This window comes from Marmota marmota, unplaced genomic scaffold (genome assembly GCF_001458135.2).
Source record: "Marmota marmota marmota unplaced genomic scaffold, marMar, whole genome shotgun sequence".
Taxonomy (NCBI): domain Eukaryota; kingdom Metazoa; phylum Chordata; class Mammalia; order Rodentia; family Sciuridae; genus Marmota; species Marmota marmota.
In genome coordinates, this window is record NW_026000016.1 from 6,014,408 (window position 1) to 6,037,583 (window position 23,176).

At 32.5% G+C, this 23,176-nt stretch overlaps 1 protein-coding gene across 4 annotated transcripts in view; it reads left to right on the plus strand.

The window, feature by feature from the left end:
• The window catches only part of Cul2 (cullin 2), a 92,649-nt gene that overhangs the window by 64,179 nt on the left and 5,294 nt on the right, over positions 1 to 23,176 (plus strand). For all 4 annotated transcript variants that reach the window (XM_048809082.1, XM_015483445.2, XM_048809083.1 and 1 more), the window contains 11 exons: positions 1,235 to 1,397; positions 4,853 to 4,977; positions 6,363 to 6,470; positions 7,306 to 7,365; positions 8,264 to 8,392; positions 8,499 to 8,585; positions 9,344 to 9,496; positions 9,773 to 9,850; positions 15,934 to 16,000; positions 19,303 to 19,505; positions 20,312 to 20,413. In XM_048809082.1, the coding sequence (XP_048665039.1) occupies positions 1,235 to 1,397; positions 4,853 to 4,977; positions 6,363 to 6,470; positions 7,306 to 7,365; positions 8,264 to 8,392; positions 8,499 to 8,585; positions 9,344 to 9,496; positions 9,773 to 9,850; positions 15,934 to 16,000; positions 19,303 to 19,505; positions 20,312 to 20,413 (1,275 nt within the window). The remainder of the gene's footprint in view (positions 1 to 1,234; positions 1,398 to 4,852; positions 4,978 to 6,362; positions 6,471 to 7,305; positions 7,366 to 8,263; positions 8,393 to 8,498; positions 8,586 to 9,343; positions 9,497 to 9,772; positions 9,851 to 15,933; positions 16,001 to 19,302; positions 19,506 to 20,311; positions 20,414 to 23,176) is intronic.

The following is a 23,176-nucleotide window of genomic DNA, read 5'->3' on the forward strand; positions in this document are numbered from 1 at the left end:
CCCCCCCCCCCCGCATCCATTAAGTACAGATTAGTCTAGGTAAGTGGTTCTTAGCTCTTGGCTTTTATTGCATCTTAAACTTTTGTTTAAGTCTCTAGATGTAATTCAAAGAAATTGTACAAACAGTAACCATGATGCATACAAACCTTGTTATATCTGACTTTCAAGGAGAGGCCATGTCAAATGGTGGAAATACTTGAGATGTCTATCAAGAGTTGAAAGAAGCAGTTGCTAGGGGTATAGCTCGGTTGATAGAGGACTTGCCTAGTACCTGAGAAGCCATGGGTCAATGCTCAGCATCACAAAACAAAATAAAACAAAACAAATAGCATATGTGGTATATACATACAATGGAATATTATTTGGTCTTAAAAAGGAATAAAGTACTGATACAATATGGATGAACTTTGAAAATGTTAAGTAAGCCAGACACAAAAAAATAAATATTGTATAGTTTCACTTATATGAAGAATTAGGCACATTCATAGAGAAAGAATGCAGATTAGACATTATGTGTGGAAAAGTAAAACAATGGTGACCTGGGGAAAGGAGGTACATATCAAAGTAAACATAGATTAGGTTGGATTGCCTCAATACAGGTCTTCAAATAGCTACAACACCATTGGTAGATGGGGAAAAGCCAAAACTAGGGCAGAAAAAAAAGGCAAGGCTATCATAAAGAGTCTTTAATTAACATAATATATTGTGATCAAAATCTAGGACTTTGGCCCTTGAGGTAAATATGGTTTACCACCATTTCCTATAATAAACTACTTAACACCATTTTCTGAACATAATTTATTTTCAATTCCCTACAATTTTTTAGCACTTTCAAATATAATTTCACAATTTAAAATACATAATTGGTATATTAATATAATATTAATACACAATGTTTTAAAATCACATTAAAATATATTTTCATATTTGCTACTTTAATCATTTTCATGAACATCCAATTCATGTGGCATTAATTACATTACTGATGTTACATAGCCATCCTATTTTTAAAAAAGTTTTTCCTTAATCCAAATAGAAATTCTATAACCATTAAGCAATAAGACTTTGAAATGATTTATGGATTGTGAGTTTAAATTAGTCATGTAAACCTTATTATCTTTTCTGTGTTTAGTAGAGCGATTAAAATATTAGCTGCCTGAGTTACTATTCACTTATAGTCTTTTCTGCACAGGAAAACTTTGTAGCTTATTATTTTAAGAATATATTTTTATAGGTTCTAGGTAGATTAAAAGATGAAGAAATTCGATGTCGAAAATATTTACATCCTAGTTCATATACTAAAGTGATTCATGAATGTCAGCAACGAATGGTAGCAGACCACTTACAGTTCTTACATGCAGAGTGTCATAATATTATTCGACAAGAGAAAAAAAATGGTAAGTGCTAACACATATAACTGTGAGTAGAAATTAAAGTATAAACACAGGTTGTATATCATCTTCCACCCACTGTAAATTTAAAAGCATATTTTTTGATATCTTTAAAATATTTTATATACATTTTTTATAGATTATTACTGTATTTTGAAAGACTTTTGGAAAGTTTATATTCAAAGTATATTCTAAAGTCAAAAAAGAAAAACTGGAAAAATGTGTTTATGTAGTTTAATTTTTGGAAAGTTTGTATTCAAAGTATATTCTAAAGTCAAAAGAAAAACTGGGAAAATGTGTTTATGTAGTTTATATTATCACGGAAACTACTTTCTTTAATATGTTAGTTCCTAACAGACAGTGGGAATAAAGGCAAAGGAAATATGGATTGATTTAAAATATGTGAAGATGTGCATACTCAACTCAAAATAGGGGAAATACAAAATAAAAATACACTGTGATACCACCAAATAAATTGTAATTATCACCAAAAAAAAAAAATTAAATGATTTAGAAGAAGTGAAAATAGTACTAAGAATTATTGAATAAGCCAAGCGTGGCAGTACATGCCTATAATCCTTATGGCTCAGGAGGCTGAGGTAGGAGGCACTCAGGTTCAAAGCCAACCTCAACAATTTCATGAGGCTGTAAGCAACCTAGTGAGACCCTGTATCAAAATAAATACATGAAATAAAAGGACTGGGGATGTGGCTCAGTGGTTGAACACTCTTGGGTTTAATCCCTGGTACCACAAAAATAAAATTATTAAATAGCAGTGAATATACATAAGACATGTATGCCACACCTATGTAGAAAACTAAACATTGATGAAAGCAACATTGATTTATAAACCCAGGGCAATCTAATATAATCTGCCCCTACACACCGCCTTGCCACTTTTTGTTAAATTCTCAAAGTTGTCCTCTTGGCCTAAGAACAGCCAACATGATCTTAAAAGAGCATGTTAGAAAGACTTTTAGAGGATAGCAAAACATATAAAAACAAAGTTATGCAATGAGGCATATGGATAGGCAGATAGTCCATTGAAGTGAAACAGCCTATACATTATGTAAACACTTGATAAAGTCCCTCAGTTCAGAGGGAAAGTGCCCCTGGGTTAAATCCTCAGTACCGGAAAAAAAAAAAAAAAGTGGAGGGAGAAAGAGGTACTACAAGGTAGTACCACAGAGCAGTGAATGAAAAGTAGTCTTTTTCTATACATAATGCTGAGAAAAAGAAATTTGATCTCTATCTCAGATCCCTTATACAAAATCAATTCACAGGTGTTTTGTAACTACATGTGAAAGGTAAAACAATAATACTTCTTGAAGATAATATAGGCGAGTTATCTTTATAACCTTGTGGTAACGAATAAAATTTCAAATGGAACACACAAAGCAGTAACAATCAAAGAAAGAAGGATCCAGTAGACTACATTAAAATGAAAAACTTTGGAACATTACAAGTTCTTTAAGACAACTGGAGCATCAAAAGACAGTCATAGGTTAATATATTTGTAGTGAATGGAAAAGATTTATATCCAGAATATAAAATAGTCAAGAAACTTCAATAAGCACTGCAGAATAGAAGCTATGCAAATGGCCTTACATGTACACTTAAAAAGTTATTTCAGTCTCATTAAATTAGGGGAATGCAAATTAAACCGCAGTAAGATATCAATATTTCCTTATATATATTTTGGGGGTCAAGGTGGGGTATGGGGGTACCGGGGATTGAACTCAGGGATACTTGACCACTGAGCCAAATCCCCAACCCTATTTTGTATTTTATTTAGAGACAGGGTCTCACTGAATTGCTTAGTGCCTCGCTTTGCTATTGCTGAGGCTGGCTTTGAACTTGTGATTCTCCTGTTTCAGCCTCCCGAGCCACTAGGAATATAGGCATGCGCCACCACACCCAGCTTCCTTATATTTTGATATACCATTTTAAAGACTGAAAAGAAGATGTATTTGGAAGTGTGTAGAGTACCAGGATTTTGTTGTATGCTGGGATGAGAGAATAAATTGATACAAACACTTTGAAAAACTGACAATGACCACTAAAGCACAATTTGTGCATATTTTATTATCCAGCAGATCTTCTAGGCATATAACTCCCACCCCAGGCATGTAGGTATGTACTAAAAGATATGTATAAGAATGTTCATAGCAACATTATTTGTGATATCTCTAAACTGGAAGCAACTCAAATGTCCAGTAACAGTAGAATGGATAAATACAATATATTTATACAATGGAGTATTACAGAGAAGTAGAAATGAACAGATTAAGTACAACCTATATGATCCTTATAAATATTATTTTGAAAAAGATACTAGTCATAAGAGAACTGCATGATTCCATTTTTATTGATAGCTCAAAGATTAATCTGTGATTGAGTAGTCACAGCCCTGGTTACCTTGGCAGAGGAACAAGAGTAGCGATGGGGAGGATGCATGAAGGGGACTTCTGGGTATTGGTTAAGTCTGTTTTCTCTTTTGGATACTGGGGATTGAACTCAGGGGCACTTGACCACTGAGCCATATCCCCGGCCCTATTTTTAAATTTTATTTAGAGACAGGTTCTCACTGAGTTGCTTAGCGCCTCGCCTTTACTAAGGCTGGCTTTGAATTTTCGATCCTCCTATCTCAGCCTCCTGAGCTGCTGGGGTTACAGGTGTGCACCACCATGCCTCAATTAAGTCTGTTTCTTAACCCTAAGTGTGATTATATGGGTGTGTTGTATGTTCACTTGTGATAATTCACTGAATTGTACTCATGATTGGTACACTTTTCTGTTTTTGTATATACTTAAACAAAAAGTTTAAAATAAAACTCACTGCACTAAGATATCATATTTCACCTCTCTATCAGAGATCAAAGTGTTTGATGACACTTTCTTGGCAAGGGACTTTCCTGTTATTGGGATCTCTATTTTGAAGGAACTGCAATCCCATTTTTCAGGATTTATGCTACAGATATTCTTGCCCATATACAAGATTATTAATTGCAACATTATATAATATCAACAGATTGGAAACAACCTTAGTTTCCATCAGGTTTTAAGTAAATATAATATGCCTATATGGTGAAGTACTCTGCAATTGTAAAATATCTAGAAATGCTTTATATACTAATATAAAATACCTCTAAGTTAAAATGTGTTTTGCAGCTACAGAAATATACTGCACTATTTATATAAAAAGGATCAGGGTGAAGAATATGTATATTTATATAAATATATAGAACATGCATTGTATTTTTTCTTGAATGTACATACATCTTTAGAAGGATAAACAACTGTAACATTGCTTTCTTGTGAGGAGGGAGACTGGGTGGCTGGGAGATAAGGCAAGAGGGATGTTTACCTACGTACTCTTGTATTTCTGCATTTTGAGCTATGTATTACCTACAATTTAAAAATATCTGGGAATTTAATAATGAAATTTCTTTTCCCCCTCAGACATGGCAAATATGTATGTCTTACTCCGTGCTGTGTCTACTGGTTTACCTCATATGATTCAGGAGCTGCAAAATCATATCCATGATGAGGGCCTTAGAGCAACCAGTAACCTTACTCAGGAAAATGTGAGTTGTGTATAAGGAACTAGAAAGTTTTTTTTTTTTTCTTAATAATATTTACCAAGAGTTCTTTTTTTGACTGTTACAGTAGAAAGAAAAAGTCTTGTCAACAAATAAAAAATATCTTTATTCAAATATTTTAAACCTAGAATTTGTTGGACCCATTTTGGAATTATCAAGTTATTATAAAACCATTAAATGAGACTCCTTCTTAGCCATACTGATATGTTCATTTAGCAGTTAACTTCTCACAGAAAAATCTGTTTCCTATTTGTTCATGTTTACTTGTAATTGGCAAATTACAAATATGTTAGTGACCCTCACATCACTAATACCTTCTCAAGAGTACTCTACCAACCAAATAACAATATTTACAAATTGCATTTCTTTCATAAATGTTCCATCATGATGGACTACCTTTTTGTTATTACTAGTATTGCTTGATAACAAGATAAATATAACATGAAATGTCACTTCTACCTTAGTAGAACTGTATGCTTATCATCTTTAATATAGTTATCTGTGTATGGACATCGTTGCTTAGGAATACTTATTAGATTCTCATTATTGGTGTTGTAGATTTGTCTTTAGCAAGTAATAATTGTTAGTTTTTATGTTTTCCCATCGGAAATCATAAGTTTTCCAATTTTGTGGAATAGTTGGTTGTCTTATTTGTTACTCTTCTTAGTTTACATTATTAGGTTTATAGAGTCAGGGTATTGAATGACATTGGGCATAGAACAATGGAGTCTTGTGTCAAGGCTGGAAGATGGAAATGTAACAGAATGCATTTGCATCGGATTCAAATCAGCTACCTTAGATACCAACTTCTCCAGTTATCTCCATTTGGAGGGAAACTCATTTTTGCACTAGTAGCTATTTTTTTCTTTCCTTCTGAGATGTAAGGATTGTACTGTCCAGTTCCAGGGGTATCTAGTCTTAGAGATGCTGGCTTTTTTCATTCTTTTCTCTGTTTCAGCTTTCAGTGACTTTGTGGGCATTCTTTGTTTATATAACCTTATGAAAGTGATAGATCTGGTATTTCAAAGACTTATTCTGTTACCCTTAAGATACTGTGTTCAACATAGGAGAGAAATATGCTTTTGGTGGTTTCATTTTGGGGATGTAATAAACAGTCGTGACGTTGAATGACAAAAGCTAATTTCACCAGCAAACTTTTTGCTTGGGTAAACTTTACTCTTTTGTTATTGTTGTGATTATTGTGTTAGGGATTAGAACCCAGGGCCTTGTGCATGCAAGGCAAGCACTCTACAAACTAAACTATATCCCCAGTCTGTAAACTTTACTCTTAAGTCTTTAACAAGACTAATTATATTCTTGATTTATTTTAAAAGGTGGTTTTATATTTTGTATTTTATATTTAAATTTAGATGCCAACACTATTTGTGGAGTCAGTTTTGGAAGTACATGGTAAATTTGTTCAACTTATCAACACTGTTTTGAATGGTGATCAACATTTTATGAGTGCATTGGACAAGGTAACTTTAACATATGTATTATATGTATATATACTAGATGCATATAAAATTTTGTATCATTTGTTAGGCAGTGTCAGGATTAGGCTTCTAAGTAGGAGATTTCTGATCTGGACATGGAGATTAACCTTAAGTAACTAACTTAAATCTGAGAGTCAAAATAGGAATAACATAAGTTTTAACTTATTAAATGAATTGTTAAACTGAATGCCTATGTAATTTCCTATTATTATGCTGTGTAAGCAGAATTGTTTATAAACTAGTATCTTCTGAAAATGCATGTATAATTTTAATATTCTTTAGTACTGATTATTTCTTCACATATACCACATAGGCTATTTAAAATATTTGAATGGAAAATATATTTCACAAACTTGATTTTGTTATTCTATGTAGGAAATTTGTAAAGTTTTTAAAAAGTAGCATAATTTTATTTATGTTCAAATTTTAGTTTAAAGAATACTTTGTAATAGGAATGGAGCTCTATTGCTTTTGGACCTTTGGCAAGGCAGAACAATTTGGTGGAAGTGTGTGGTGGAGGAAACATGTTCACCTCAGGGCTAGGGAAGGAGGAGAGAGTTTCTCCATATCCCTTTCAAGGGCATGCCCAGGTGACCTACCTGCCTTTACTAGGCCCCACCTCCTAAAAGTTCTGCCACCATCTATGCACCAGTGTCAGACTGGCTACCAAGTCCTCAACACATGGCCTTTGGGAAACATTTAAGATTAAATCATAATAGGTGGGTTTTTTTTTTGGACAGCAATTATAGCATATATTGAACCACCTGAACTTTTGCCCTAGTGCTGGTGGCTAATTACACACCTGTTTTCTATTTAGGCCCTTACATCAGTTGTAAATTACAGAGAACCCAAGTCTGTCTGCAAAGCACCTGAATTGGTAAGTTTGATGGTTGCTTAAATGTAGTCTTATGAAAAGTCAGTATTTGAAAAGGAAAGCTGAGCACAATCTCAAATTAAATTTTTTTTGGTAGCATTTTTCAGAAAAAAAATAGATGAAAAATTATTTTCTACATACCGTTTCTTAAGGAATAACTGGAGGAAAACATTTCATTATACAAAGTGTGGATTTTAAAGTGTATCTTTTTTAGCTGGGTGCTATGGCACACTCCCATAATCCCAGAGGCTCAGGAGGCTGAGGCAGGAGTGTCGCAAGTTCAAAGCCACCCTCAGCAATTTAGCAAGACCCTAAACAACTCAGTTAGAACCTGTCTCTAAATAAAATACAAAAAAGGGCTAGAGATTGGCTCAGTGGGTAAGTGCCCCTGAGTTCAATCCCTGGTACTCAAAAAACAAAACAAAACGAAGAGTGTATCTGCTTTGAAATAATATACATTTTTTTATGGAGATTTTGTTATATCTATAGTTAGTAGGAAATCTGGTAAGTTGTTGGTAACCTTTGAAGGAAACTTGCTTCCAAGGATAATCTAAGATTTTAAAAAAGTTATTGTTCTTTGTCAGAATTTACAGAACTATTCAAAACTCAACTACGTGTTCTTTTAGAAATTTATATTATTTTTATCCCTGTTTTGTCAATGTTTATTTAATTTTTGAGTTTATTTTGTTTTTTGCTTCTAGTGTTTTGTGTTTTTAAAATTTATCTTGCCACATATATTTTAAATTATGTAGTTCATGTTCATGATTTTTAAAACATTAGTCTAGAATGTCAAAGATTCCATCCATTAATTTTATTTTGTATTGTTGCCACTTTACCTTCTTTGAAGCATAATAAGTCTAGAAGGGCCCTTTATAAGCTATATTATCAATTTCTATTTGAGCTTGCGAAGTACTGTGACAACTTACTAAAGAAGTCAGCAAAAGGGATGACTGAGAATGAAGTAGAAGACAAACTTACGAGTTTCATTACTGTTTTCAAATATATTGATGATAAGGATGTTTTTCAAAAGGTAAGTTATAAATAGAAAAGTTTTGATTTGCATCAACAGCTTTGTTTATTTTTTAACTTAAAGTCATTAGAAAGGAAGTAAGTTTAAAATTTTTTCTTTAATGTAGTTCTATGCAAGAATGCTGGCAAAACGTTTAATTCATGGGTTATCTATGTCTATGGATTCTGAAGAAGCCATGATCAATAAGTTAAAGGTAGGACATACCAATGCCCTAGAATTTATTCCACCAGTACATAAAGATGTTTATTGCAGCATTGTATGTAGTAATAGGTAATAATTCATCAACAAGGATTAAATGGTTAAATGTATGCTGGTGTATTCATATAATGGGGAGATACAAATACTGCATTAAAAGGACAAAATGTCTCTGTATATATTGATACGGAAAGATCTCCAAGACAGTATCTTTAAAAGAATTCATAATACTTATAAATGAATTTCCTAAAATATTTCTTACAAGTATTAGAGTACAGTTGAACTTCAGTTAATTTTATATCATTTTAACTTATACACTGATAAAAATAAATTTTTCATCACTTCATAGCTGGTATTAAAAATATGTCTTAAATACCCTCCTTCTTTAATTGACTGTGACTGGTATTGCCAATAATCTTTCAAGTATATTTGATGCTATGTAAATCCCAAAAGATATCTTACTAATAGTAATAAAGCATTTTGCAGTGTTGAAATAGCTATGTGGATTGGTATAATAGTTTCTATGTTTAAAGCTAATGTTTTAAAATTATTTCATAATTATGTATTTTCTTTCACTTCTACATTGAAAAGGAAAGAAATTTTTGAAAAGTTTTAAATAGCTTCTTGGGGTTTTAAATAATGTAGGCCTTGGGTGTAAGCACTATATGCAAGGATCTTTAAAGAACTAACATTAGCAATACATTCTTATCAATCATTGTGATTTATTATTTTTCTTTTTGAATCTTTTTTTCACAGCAAGCCTGTGGTTATGAGTTTACCAGCAAGCTACATCGGATGTATACAGATATGAGTGTCAGTGCCGATCTCAACAATAAGTTCAACAATTTTATCAAAAACCAAGACACAGTAATAGATTTGGGAATCAGTTTTCAAATATATGTTCTACAGGTATGAATATGTGTTTTCTTATTAGCATTTATGAATCATCTCAATATGCTGATATAAAGAATTAATAACTGAGTGCCTCGTTAACATTGATTTCAGTCAATGGATTGTGGCTTCCATAGTTATAATGATTTGGAATGAAATGTGCCATGATAATAATACTTCTGATTTTTATTGAAATTTTGAGGAAGAAAAAAGAACTTAATGCTTAAACATTTTATAAATATTTTCTTTCAAATTAGATGTTGATTTTATTTTTTGGGTTTTTTGCCTTTCTAGGCTGGTGCATGGCCTCTTACTCAGGCTCCTTCGTCTACATTTGCAATACCCCAGGAATTAGAAAAAAGTGTACAGATGGTAAGTTTGCAGGAAGACATTAACAAATCAAAGGAATTTTAGTTGTGCATGTTAAGCACATACTATACATTGATCCATACCCTCAGCTCCAGTAATTGTTTTTGTATTATATCACTTTCAGTATTTTCCCTAAGTCTTAATGGCTATGTGCTAGAAAAATGTTTACAAATTAGAGTCTGTGTCCTTTAGAAAGAATAAATTATTATATTTACTAGAATCAAAACTAAAATGTTGAGGGTATAAAAGGAGTTCCTTGTCACGATTTATCTCTTATTCTTAGTAAATCTAGTATCTGTTCTTTTTTATTTTTTTTTTAATCACTGAGTTATATGCTTAGCCCTTTTTCCCTTTTTTTGCGGGGGATACAGGGGATTGAACTCAGGGCACTCGACCACTGAGCCACATCTCTAGCCCTATTTTGTATTTTATTTAGAGACAGGGTCTCACTGAATTGCTTAGTACCTTGCTTTTGCTGAGGCTGGCTTTGAACTCAAGATCCTCCTGCCTCAGCCTCCCAAGCCATGTGGATTACAAGCATAAGCCACCATGCCTGGCTTAGTATCTGTTCTTAAGCAGTTTTAAACTTAGAACTTTTTTATATTGGAAGAAAGTTTAGAACCCAGCATTTAAAAAAAAAAAAAAAACCTTAATTCCATTTGAATTTTGAACCATTTGTATACATTATTTATCCCTTGTAACATTTTTATTTCCGCCTTGTAATTTAGATAAATGTATGTGGAATGAGAAATAATCCTAGAACAAAAATGTTTTTGAAGCTAGAAATTTAAGTAAAAATTGCTTTAAACTTTGACTAAGTAGAAACCCTAGAATGCTGACCAAAAAGTTTCTAAAATAACCATGGAGAACATCTTTTTTTTTTTTTTTTTAAATAACAACTGTTTATATAATTCATATAATATACCATTCACTCATTAAAGAGTCAGTGATTTTTATCCAGAATGCTTATGAACTAAAATCTTTCAGATTTTTTCCCCCACTAGATTTGAGAATATTTGAATAATGATATCTTGGGTATGAAACCAAGTCTAAACACAGTTCATTTATGACAATATTCACTTTATGTGCATGGCCTGAAGATACTTTTATAGACTATTTTTAGTACACCTGCATTTTGACTATGACCCACCATATGAAGTGTGAAATTTTCTGCTTGTGATATTATGTCATCCTCAAAAAGTTTCAGATTTTTAGATCATTTGAAATTTGAGATTTTCAGATTAAGAGTACTCAACCTGCAGTATATCCACAGAATTTGGCTACCATCATTTTAGAACATTTTCAATGCCTAAAAATTGCCCCTAAAGAAATCTATTTATTAGTAGTTCCTGTCCATTTTTCCCTAACTTATCCCCTCCTTCCACTCCAGGCAGTTTACTTCCTGTCACTGGATTTGCCTATTTGAATATCTCATGTATGTGGGATTATATCAGATGTAGCCTTTTGTAAGGCAATAAGCAATTTAGTAAGACCCTGTCTCAAAATAAAGGAATGTAGCTGAGTGGTAAAGCACCCCTGGGTAAAATCCCCAGTACCAAAAAAAAAAGAAAAGAAAGAAAGAAAAAGGCAAGTATTTTATTTTTGTCTTTTTTTTTTTTTTTTAAATACAGTGTAGGCTCTAGAATTGTAATTCCTGATTTCAGATATATGTTATAAAAATAAATATGCTCTGACTTTGGGAAAGTAACTTTTTAATCTTTTGTTAAACTGATTATTACCTCAGAATATTGATAGGAGAATGAAATGAGATGATCTATTAAAGCACTTAGTGTGGTATGTAGTACATACTCAGTGACAGCTGATAGTAGAAATAAGAGTTATAGCAGTTGTATTTGTAGCAGTGATGGTGATAGTAGAGGAAAGTAGTATTACTGGCCGTAGAGTTGAGGATACCACACACAGGTAGACTTTTAGTAGTCAAATTTGGGTCATTTTATAAGTAATAACATGAAGAAGAGCATCCATCTTTGGATGGTCAGAACATTATGTTAGGTTATTAAGTGTTTTGAAGTTGTAAACTAGGTCCCTGGGGTAGGTAGGTAAAGCATTTTAATCTATTTGTGACTAGGCAAGAGAAAGAACATTAACACTGTCTCTTTTGACAGTCTTAAAACTTACCTCTTTTGGGGGAGCTGGGATTGTGGCTCAGCAGTAGAGCACTCGCCTCACATGTGCAAGACCTTGGGTTCAATCCTCAGTACCACATAAAAATAAATAAGTGAAATAAAAGTATTGTGTCCAACTACAACTAAAAGATAAATATTTTAAAAAAACTTACTTCTTTTTTGGGCTGGGGATGTGGCTCAAGCTTGCCTGGCATGTGCGCGGCGCTGGGTTCGATCCTCAGCACCAGATACAAATAAAGATGTTGTATCCACCGAAAACTAAAAAATAAATATTAAAAAAAAATTCTTTCTCTCTCTCTCTGTCTCTCTCTCTCTTTAAAATAAAAAAAAGTCGTTTGGAATGAATCAGTCTCTTTCTCCATCATTAAAACTTACCTCTTTTTGAAACCCTTCTTCTCCAGTTGAAGTTAAAGGAGAGAATGTGGGCCAGCAAAAATAGTTCTTTTTTAACTTTATGTCCTTTTTCCTTCTCTCTTTAATTATTTTCCAAGAAGGGTTTTTAACCCACCCTTTGAGCTTTATTAATATAAAACCATCGTTAGGTTTTAGTTTCTTCATAAATAAATAGGAAGTGATTTTTTTCTGACTATGAAATTATGATTTCAAGACTACTTAGTTCCTCTAAGTACCAGTAGAGGGAGCTTATCCACATATTTTGGATTTTTTAAATTTATTTTTTGCAGTGCTGGAGATTGAACCCAGGGAATTGAGTGTGCTAGGCAAGTCTTCTACTACTAAGTTAAGCCTCCAGTCCTTATCCATATGTGTGTGTGTGTATGTATGTATATATATTTTTTCCTGTATGAATCCAAGTTTTTAACTACATAAAATTGAAATCATATGTGTACTTAAAAGTATACATTTGTTTTGACTTAGAAATGATTCATATTTTTTACATCTTAATCTTAAATATAGCCATTTACCAAAAATTACTTCTCTTTTACACATAATTAAAACTATGCAAATAAAACTGTAGTTGAAATTAATTTATTTTTCATTTGAAACCAGTAAATCCTAATTGCTATATTTCTTTTGGACCTAGTTCAGAAACCTAAATAATATTAAAGAAATATCTAGTATCTATTAATCAGCTGTCTTTTGGAGATGAATAAGTTTATTAAGTATCAAATGTCAACTTTTAAGATCTTTTTAGTTTTAATTAATAAATCCTGAAATGATATTTGAAAAATGCTGTCCTTTAGCTTGTTTACTTTTTAAAATTTTTTTCTTTTAGTTGTAGATGGACATAATATCTTTATTTTTATTTATTTATTTTTATGTGGTGCTGAGGATTGAACCCAGTGTCTCACATGTGCTAGGTGAACACTCTACTACTGAGCTACAACCCTAGCCCCTAGCTTGTTTAGTTTATTTATTTATTTTGGTCCTGGGGATTAAACCCAAAGGTGTTTTACACTAAGCTACATCCCTAGCTCTTTTTATTTTTTGAGACAAGTTCTGACTAAGTTGCTTAGGGGCTGGCTCACTAAGTTGCTGAGCCTTTGAACTTTTGGTACTACTGCCTCAGCCTCCTGAGTTGCTGGGATTATAGGTGTGGGCCACCATGCCTGGCTTACTTGTTTATTTTAAAGTGAGAAGTTTAGTTATCATATATGTCTTACTAATAAATTTTGATAATACAATTACTTAACAATCTAATCTAAGCAAGGTCTTGCAACTTTTGTCTTTGTAGTACCAGGTCAAATAATAATTACATTTATAGCTTAGTCTTTTTTGTTCTTGACTAGTTATATGTGTGAGAGTCTTTAATCAGATTTTAATCTTAAGGATGAAGGAATACTTCCTTTTGGCATATATTATCAATATAACCTATTGAGTAGTACTAGTTGCTGGGAGTATAAAGAAGTAAAACATAGTTTCAGAGCTTGCAATATACATCTTGAAGCTAGTGCAGCACTTAAATGGTTTGTAAAGAACATTTCAAAGGTTGAGTTTCTCATTTCTAAAGATGTTTTGGTTTGCTTTTTGTCCATAAATTGTGTTTTATGGATAAATTGTGAGTCGTATATTATAATTGAGTTTTATTGTCACTCTGAGAGGTTATTAATTAGTCAAAACTATTTTCTTCTGAAATCCTCTTATGACGTATTTTGATTAGCTGTCTGAATTAGAATCAGGATGACAAAATTCTTAAGTATCCCAGGTACCAGCCATTTCCTATTTATCATGTAAAAGGTTTGGTGGAGGAGGATGCTTTGCCACTGGAGAGAAAGCATGTTCAACAAATTTCAGCTTCCTAGAGCTAGACAAACTTGGAATAAACTGCTGAAAGAATTTATTGATTCTTTTGGTTAGAGCTTTAAACTTTCATAGTAAGGATGGATCATAGTATAGCTAATAGACAAAGTGTTGCTGATTGCTTTTTTTAAATCTATTTTCAAAATATATTTGATATGTAACTAAAAGTTTTAGATGTTACATATGGCACTTAATGCTGACCATATATGTACAGTTCTCAACTTTGACTGGGCTACAGTTGTGTATTTTTTTATTATAAAGAAATCAACTTTTTATCTTTTCATATTTCAGTATTATTTTCCTACTATATATTATGTACTAGCTCTTTTTTGTTTTTCTTTTCTATTTTTGGCACTGGGGATTGGAACCCTGGACCTCTTGCATACTAAGCACATGCCCTACCACTGAGCCATACTCCCATCCCCTGTAAAAGATATGAACTTTGTATTTTTGGACTCATGTCCAGTAATTACACATTCAATCCTGGAAAGAAGGTTTTAAGGTTTACCTACATTGGGGCTTTGGCTGTGGCTCAGTGGTAGCACACTTGCCTGGCATGTGTGAGGCACTGGGTTTAATTCTCAGCACCACATATAAATAAATAAAATAAAGGCCTATCAACAACCAAAAGAAATATTTTTAAAAAAAAAAGATTTACCTACATTGACAGAATATAAAATTTACTCATTCACAATAATATCAACAAAATAATATCCAAAGAAGAGTTCCCTGAAACTTTCTTTGGATTACGGTTTACATATAGAAGTTAAATCATATATAATACGTCATAGCCACACATCTTAATTGGTCTGCCACATCAGTAAGGATATTTTTTGGCAAATCTGAAATAATAAAATTATGACATTTTTATGCTGAAATGTATGTGATGGTGCATTTGGTCAGTAATTAGAATTTATGAAGTCTAAGTTAATATTGTTTGAAAATAATGAATCATTTGACTATGTCATTTCTGAATTTAAACCAGAAGTAAAATTTGCAAATGATGTGGTTTAATAGAAAAACCTGAACAAGGTTGTCAATTAAAAGAGTTTGGGTAGATTGGTATCATTTTACTGATAGTAATAACAATTTACTGTACAGCAGAAATGATTCAAGAAGAAAAATAACCTACAGTGTGGCTGTTTACCTTTGTGCAGGCAATTGGCTAAGTTATTCTGCTCCACCCACCCACTTTTTTTTTTTTTTTTTTAAAGGAAGGAGAGTCTTGCTATGTTGCCTAGAGTGGCCTCAAACCCCTGGGCTCAAGTAGTCCTTCTGCCTCATCTCTGGAGTAGCTGGAACTACAGACATGCATGATTGTACTTGGCTACTATGATTTTAATGTTGATGCTTTGATAAAGTACTTATGTATGTATAGGAATGTCACAGTGCAAGATGCTGCTACCCCAGGCACAAAGTGTTAACATAAAATTATTTTGCAAAGAACAGTGGTTTTATTAAACCTGTTGTAATGTTATACCTCAAAAACAAAACAAAACAAAAACTCTGTGATAACGTTCGTATGAGCACAGATATGTTTTGTCATCTGTAAAATGACAAGGTATATCATATGGGCTATAATGTCTTCTAACATGAACTTTTAAAACTTTTTTAGTGTGGGATAACTAAGTAGGACAAGCTATAGTAGCTGAAAATAATTTGATTTTCTTTTCTTTACAGTTTGAATTATTTTATAGCCAGCATTTCAGTGGAAGGAAACTTACATGGTTACATTATCTCTGTACAGGTAAACTGCATTTAATTATAATTAGTTTAATGAAATTTATCTTATATAATTGTGTTAATTTAGAAAGAGATTTCCTGTAGCCGAATTATGGTTTTTTTAACCATTCCTTCTCCATCTGCCTTTCTAGTTACCATACAAGCAACTAATAATGAAGTTTCAGTATAGTATTTTTCCTTTTTAGTAGTGCTGGGAATAGAACCCAGGATCTTGAGCATCATAAACAAGTGCTCTACCACTGAGCTACAGTGCCTGCAGAAGTACAACACTTTTTAATAGTTTTTCTTAACTATGCTATTTATAATGTTGCTGCTTTTAAAGGACTTATTACATATCTATAGCCAACCACTTTTTGTAGGCATTGGAAAATTTATTTAGAAACATAGACTTGATGGGTCAGACAGATACTCCTAAGAAACCTATTTTCTTAGTATACCAGGATCCTTAGAAATTTCAGTAACTATTATAGCACTATAAGGAGATCTAGCTATTTACTCGTTATATTGTAATGGACTGCAGTAAAAAAATGCTTTTTTGAATAAGTCTCAATTTTCAATAGATTCCAGTTTAAGAAAACTTTATTCACTATTTAATAATTTCCTTTGCTTCTTTCTGGAACAGTAAGGGCCGGCTTATTTATGGTAGTATTAATATCTGTATGATTGAGCATTTTGTGCAGTTGTGCTAAGTTGCCTAAAGATTTAGCCAAAGCAAACATTCAAAATTTCTTTTTGACAAACTATGCTTTGAAAAGTGCAATGACTTAACTTTCCCCCTATATGAAAACGGGGAATGTGTTAATCTCTTAAGAAATAGTGCAAGGAAATCTGATCATCTGCCATAATCTTCATTAGAAAACCTTTTCTCCTCTTGCCTAAGAGAGATTGCATCTAAGTTACCATGTAACTTACCATTTGTTTGACTAATTTATACCTTGGAATATGATGACTCATTATGTTAGTAACACATATAGCATTATCTACACAAGTTTATTGAACAAATTGAACATTCTAATTTTTTAGTACGCTGAAATAAAAAGCTGTTTCTTCATAAGTGGTCATGTGATAGTTGACTATTTTACATATTTTGAATTTTTTTTATTCTCATTTAGTAAATATTAATTTTAAAGAAAAATTTTACTGTTTACTGTTATAGATTTTGTTTTCTAAGAAAACTAATATATTTTAATGTAACTGAATTTAGTTTGCTTTTATGTCCCCTGAATATTTGTCTTGTGGAATTGAATCTCTTCTGGTCATTCACATGCCTCACCAATTATCACTCTGTCTCTTAACATAGTTTTATTGAGGGATTCAAGTTTTGCTGTTCAGCAGAGTTGTATAGAGAAAGAAACAAGGAGTTTATGTATGTAGTTTTAGCCACTAAAATTTGGCCTGAAAATTGTTACCAATAACATTTAAATAGGGAAGAGAACAATTTTTTTTTTCTGTTTTTGAGCTCTGCTGACTTCACAAGAAGATACCAGGATTTTTTTGTTTTGTTTTGTTTTATACCAGGGATTGACCCCAGGGGTGCTTAAACACACTGAGCCACATCCATATCCTTTTGTATATTTTATTTAGAGACAGGGTCTTGCTAAGTTGCTTAAGATATTGCCAATTTGTTGAGGTTGACTTTGAACTCTGAATCCTCCTGCCTCAGCCTCCCAAGCCCCTGGGATTACTTGGGCATGTGGCCTCAGCACCCTGCTTGATAACCAGATTTTGAAGTGCTTGTTTGTTCATGTGTTTTATCTTGTTTTAGTGTTTTGTACATATGCTTTCATTGAAACCAAAGTTTCTTCCAGGTCTGGGGATATAGCTCAGTGGTAATATGCTTGCCTAAGCATGCACAAAATCCTTGCACTGCAAAAAATGAACAAGAGGGCCTCGGGTTGTGGCTCAGTGGTAGAGTGCTTGTATAGCATGTGTGAGGCACTGGGTTCAATTCTTAGCACTGCATATAAATAAAATAAAAGTCCATTGACAACTAAAAAATGTTTAAAAAAGAAAAAAAGAGTTCTTAAAAAAATATTTAAATACACAAGAGAACCCAAATAGCTTCTTCCTTTTGCAAAGAGAGAATAACTTTTAAGTCCATTTCTTGTTTTGAATCATTGGTACTGAAAACACCTATCACCTATCATTGAAACCACTAGAAAAAGTTGGGTTTTTTTTTTCCTTCCCAGTTTTATTAAGATATAATTGACAAAAATTTTATTTAATTGTAGTATACAATGTGATGTTCTAATGTATATGTTATTTGGTGAAGTCATTAAATTAAGCTAATGAAAATATTTGTCACCTTACATGTTTACATTTTTGTATGTGGTGAGAACATTTAAGATATAATAACAGTTTTCAAGTAGACCATACACCATTATTAACTGTAGATCTCATGGTATATAATAGATCTCTACAACTTCATTTTTTAAATTATTATTTTTATTATTAGAGCTTCATAGTTAATACATAATAGTTGGGTTCATCCCAAAAAATTCATACATGCATGAAAATTGATTTCAGTTCATGATCCCTCTTCTTTCCCTCCCATCCCATACCCTCCCATTCTCCATCCTCTACTCCTATGTAGACTTCTTTTCGTTTGTCTGTTAATTTTTGTATTTGATGGGTTCTTATCCTTCCCTTCCCCTTTCCTGTATTTTACTTTATTTATAATATATGAAAGAAAGCATTTGACCTTTGAATTTCTGAGTTTGGCTAATTTCACTTAGCATTATAGTTGCAAATGCCATAATTCCAAAGTCTTGATCAGAGTTACTAATTATCCCTGAGCAGGGTATGCAGCCTCTGGAGTAATTAATGTAAAATATAGCTTAACTTAAAATGAAAAGCTTTAAAGTCAAAGCTCATGCTGGTTTATTTTATAATTCATTACTGTATGTGTAGTCACTAAACCATGACTTTATGCTTTAGGAAGTTCTTTTGCATGTTATCTTTCCATATTTTTTACATGTTACAGAGCACATACATGTTTTGATACTCTTTGTTACAAGATTTTCCATGTGCTAATATGCTGCTGCCTCATTGTTCAAACCCATGGGTAAAGTTATGATATCTTAATTGTAATTTATATTACATATGCAAAACTAGTAATACCTCCATTCCCTGCAAACAAAGCAAAATGACTGCATTGTTAGCTGGAGTGGCTTTAAAATAATTTAAGAAGTCCTTGGTTCTCTGTTGCAGGGGGAAAATATCTGAAATAAACAATTATTACTCAGATAATTCTGAATGTTTCTTTAAATGATTAGTTTACTGTATCAATTTTTGTCTTGATTATAGGTGAAGTTAAAATGAACTATTTGGGCAAACCATATGTAGCCATGGTTACAACATACCAAATGGCAGTTCTTCTTGCCTTTAACAACAGTGAAACTGTCAGCTATAAAGAGCTTCAAGACAGCACTCAGATGAATGAAAAGGAACTGACAAAAACAATCAAATCATTACTTGATGTGAAAATGATTAACCATGATTCAGAAAAGGTATGTGGTAATGTTCCCCAAAACTTTAAAAACTGCAAAGATTCCATAAAAAAAAAGTGTGAATATTGATACTGCTTAAAGTAAGACTGTAATTGTCAGTGATCTTTGTTCTCTGAAAAGCACTTGAACCAGCTACATTCCTGCAAGCCCAATATAGTTGTGAACTTAGGAGTCAAGGGAATGCTATGTAAGCTGGTGCCTAGGTCTGTTTTCTGATTTATTTGTCCTGTACTATAATGTTCTGTACTGTAATGTTACTGAAAAATTGTAAAAGAATTGCCATCTACAGGATTCTAATTGAATCCTGTAGTCTACAGTTTTTAAACTGTAGATGGTTATAACTCCTTCTGGTTCTCCTTCCCCCCATGTGTTCAGTTAATTTAATTTCATGGTTTTGAATCGGAAATGACAGCCTATTGATATCTAGGTTATATATAGCCTTAACTAGTGTGATTCTGTCCCGGGTGCTCTCATGTATCTTAATGTCAGGACTCAGTTAATCATCATATTGTTTTTATATCCCTTATAATAATAATAAGAAAATCATATACTCTTAATTTTTTATGACTTTTCTAGTAACAAGTCTTCATTGTTGTTGCTATGGGTATCGTAGATGCTTAAATGGTTTAAAAAACAAATTCTGAAAAATGTAAAATTAAAATAGAATTGCTTTTTGCTTATTTAACAATTATTTTTCTCTTAATAAATTCAATAATAAATTGAGTTTAGTTCTTCATGCTTGATCATTATTAATTTCATGTTACTTGCAGTAAACTTATTTTTTATAAATATATCTTTAAATGTAGGAAGACATTGATGCAGAATCTTCATTTTCATTAAATATGAACTTCAGCAGTAAAAGAACAAAATTTAAAATTACTACATCAATGCAGAAAGATACACCACAGGTAAGTGATTTTTAATGGCATATTGTTTTTTAATGATAGAGCATTGTGGGTTTTTTTTGTTTTTTTTGATACCAGGCATTGGACCCAGGAGTATTTAACCACATCCCCAGCCCTTTTTTTGTTGTTGTTGTTTGCTTGTTTTGAGACAGGGTCTCACTGAGTTCCCTAGTACCTTGCTAAGTTGCTGAGGCTGGCTTTGAACTCTCAATCCTTCTGTCTTAGACTCCCAAATCACTGGGATTATAGGCTGGTGCCACCACACCCAGTTCTAAGCCTTGGATTTAACAAGTTCAGTTGACCCTGAGATCAAACAAAACTTTGTATCTCAAAATCAATAATATGATACATGGGCTGGGGATGTGGCTCAAGTGGTAGCGTGCTCGCCTGGCATGTGCGGGGTGCTGGGTTCAATCCTCAGCACCACATAAAATAAAGATGTTGTGTCCATCAAAAACTGAAAAATAAATATTAAAAAAATATATGATACATCTTTTCTGGTTTATTCTTTGTTCTTTGCATTTATGAACCTACAATCTAACAGAACTCTGTTGGCATTTTTCATTTTTAAAAAGTAGTAATGGTTATCTCGGGGCTGAGGCAGGAGGATTGTGAGCTCAAAGCTATTCTTGGTAATTTAGCGAGGTCCTGAGCTCCAACTTAGCAGGACCCCTGTCTCTAATTAAAATATTAAAAGGGCTGGGAATGTGGTTCAGTGGTTAAGTATTGTCGGTTCAATCCCTGGTACCAAAACAAAACAAAACAAAAGGTAGTACTATTGGGTTGCTCCAGGGAAAAGTTTTTGTTTAGTCATATATGCCTTAAGCCACATTAAAATGTATAGCTTGGACTGGGGTTGTGGCTCAGCAGCAAAGCACTCACCTAGCATATGCAGGCTGCTGGGTTCAATACTCAGCACCACATAAAAATAAAATGAAGGTATTGTGTCCAACTACAAGTAAAACAAAATATTTTTAAAAACATAAAATAAAATGTATAGCTTGTACTAGGGATGTAGCACAATAGTAGAGCACTTACCTAGCTTATGGGAGTTCCTGGGTTCCATCCCCAGCACCACCTCCATCCCCCCTGAAAGTGTAGTTTTACTTTGCATTCTTCAAAAAAAAACCCAAATCTACCTTAGGAAGTAGGATAATTTCATATTTTTAATTTTTATTATTTAAAAAAATTTTTAAAATTCTGATTTGTTAGATATAACAGTGGAATGTATTAAAATTCATATTACGTATGTAGAGCACAATTTTTCATATCTCTGGTTGTATACAAGGTGTATTCACACCATTGTGTCTTTATACATGTACTTTCGATAATGATGTCCATCACATTCCACCATCATTTCTAACCCTGTGTGCCCCCCTTCCTCTCCCACCGCTTTTCCCTATCTAGAGTTCATCTGTTCCTCCCATGCTCCCTCTCCCTACCCCACTATGAAACAGCTTGATGCTGGTTATTTTAATGAATCATAATAATAGCCATTATTTATGAGGTGGTTAGCATGTGCCCAATACTGTTAAAACACTTCATGAACTAGATTTTTTTTAAAGTCATGTTTGTTGAGGTATAATTTATATATGGTACAATTTTCCCTATTTAATTTAATAGTTATGTGAATTTTGATAACACAAATATAAAAAATGACCACATACAAATATGGATATATAGTACTATAGTGAAGATACAGAATGTTACCTTGTTCTCCTTTTTTTAAAAAAACAAATAGAGAAATTAATTTTAATATATTTTCATTTAAACCAATGGGTTACCAACATAATTTGCAAAGAAAATAATTGTTAGTAAGATATTTCATATTCATTTTCTCTGTCCTAGTAATTCTTTGGAGTCTAATGTCTATTTAACACATAGCACACCTCAATTCAGACTAGACACATTTCACATATTCAGTAGCCTCATGTAACCAGTCGGCTCCTTTCTTCATCTTTCACCTTTTGGTGAGACATGTGCTGTAGACTGAATGATAAATCCCCTTGTTATGTGGTTTCTTGTTGATTTCCATCAGAAAGGGATACTAATAGATGAACTTAGAATATACAAAAGCAGAGTGAGGTGTTTTATTCCTTCCTTTACGACTCTATTAGACTTTGAGTTGGTTTCTACATGCTTTTGGTGGGAATAACTTCAGTTAGGTCGCCTTCTCCTACAAGTTTTTCATAATGGCTCTCTCTTCTTTCACCTCCTAATTTGTTAGTTTCCCTCAACCTTGCCCTTACCTTTATAAATACCTTATAAAACAATTTTTACTCTGGTTCTTTTGCATTCTTGAATCTTGAATAATGGATTTTTAATTATAAGAGAGTAAAATATACCTCATCTCATGTCACAGGCAATGTATATACACATATCAGATTAATTATATATTAAAATATAATGTATAAAATGCTAAAACTTTTAAAGAAAATATTTGCGTAACTTTGTGAAGAGAAATGGAAAACAAAAAGTACAAAATAAACAAAAACCTGGAAAATTAGATGATATTTGTAGTTAAAAACTTACCCCAAAGGGTTAAAAGAGACAGGAATTGTATTACTGGTCATTTTTGATATTTAGCTTGACCTGGTTTCTCCTTTGGTTGGCTTTTCCTTTATTGTAGTTTTTCCCTTTGCAGATTTCACTGTTGTTTTTTATTTCCTCCTCATGGAATATTTTGCCAAGAATGTTCTATAGTGCAGGCTTTCTTGCTGTAAATTCTTTTAGATTTTGTTTGTCATGGAAGATTTTTATTTCCTC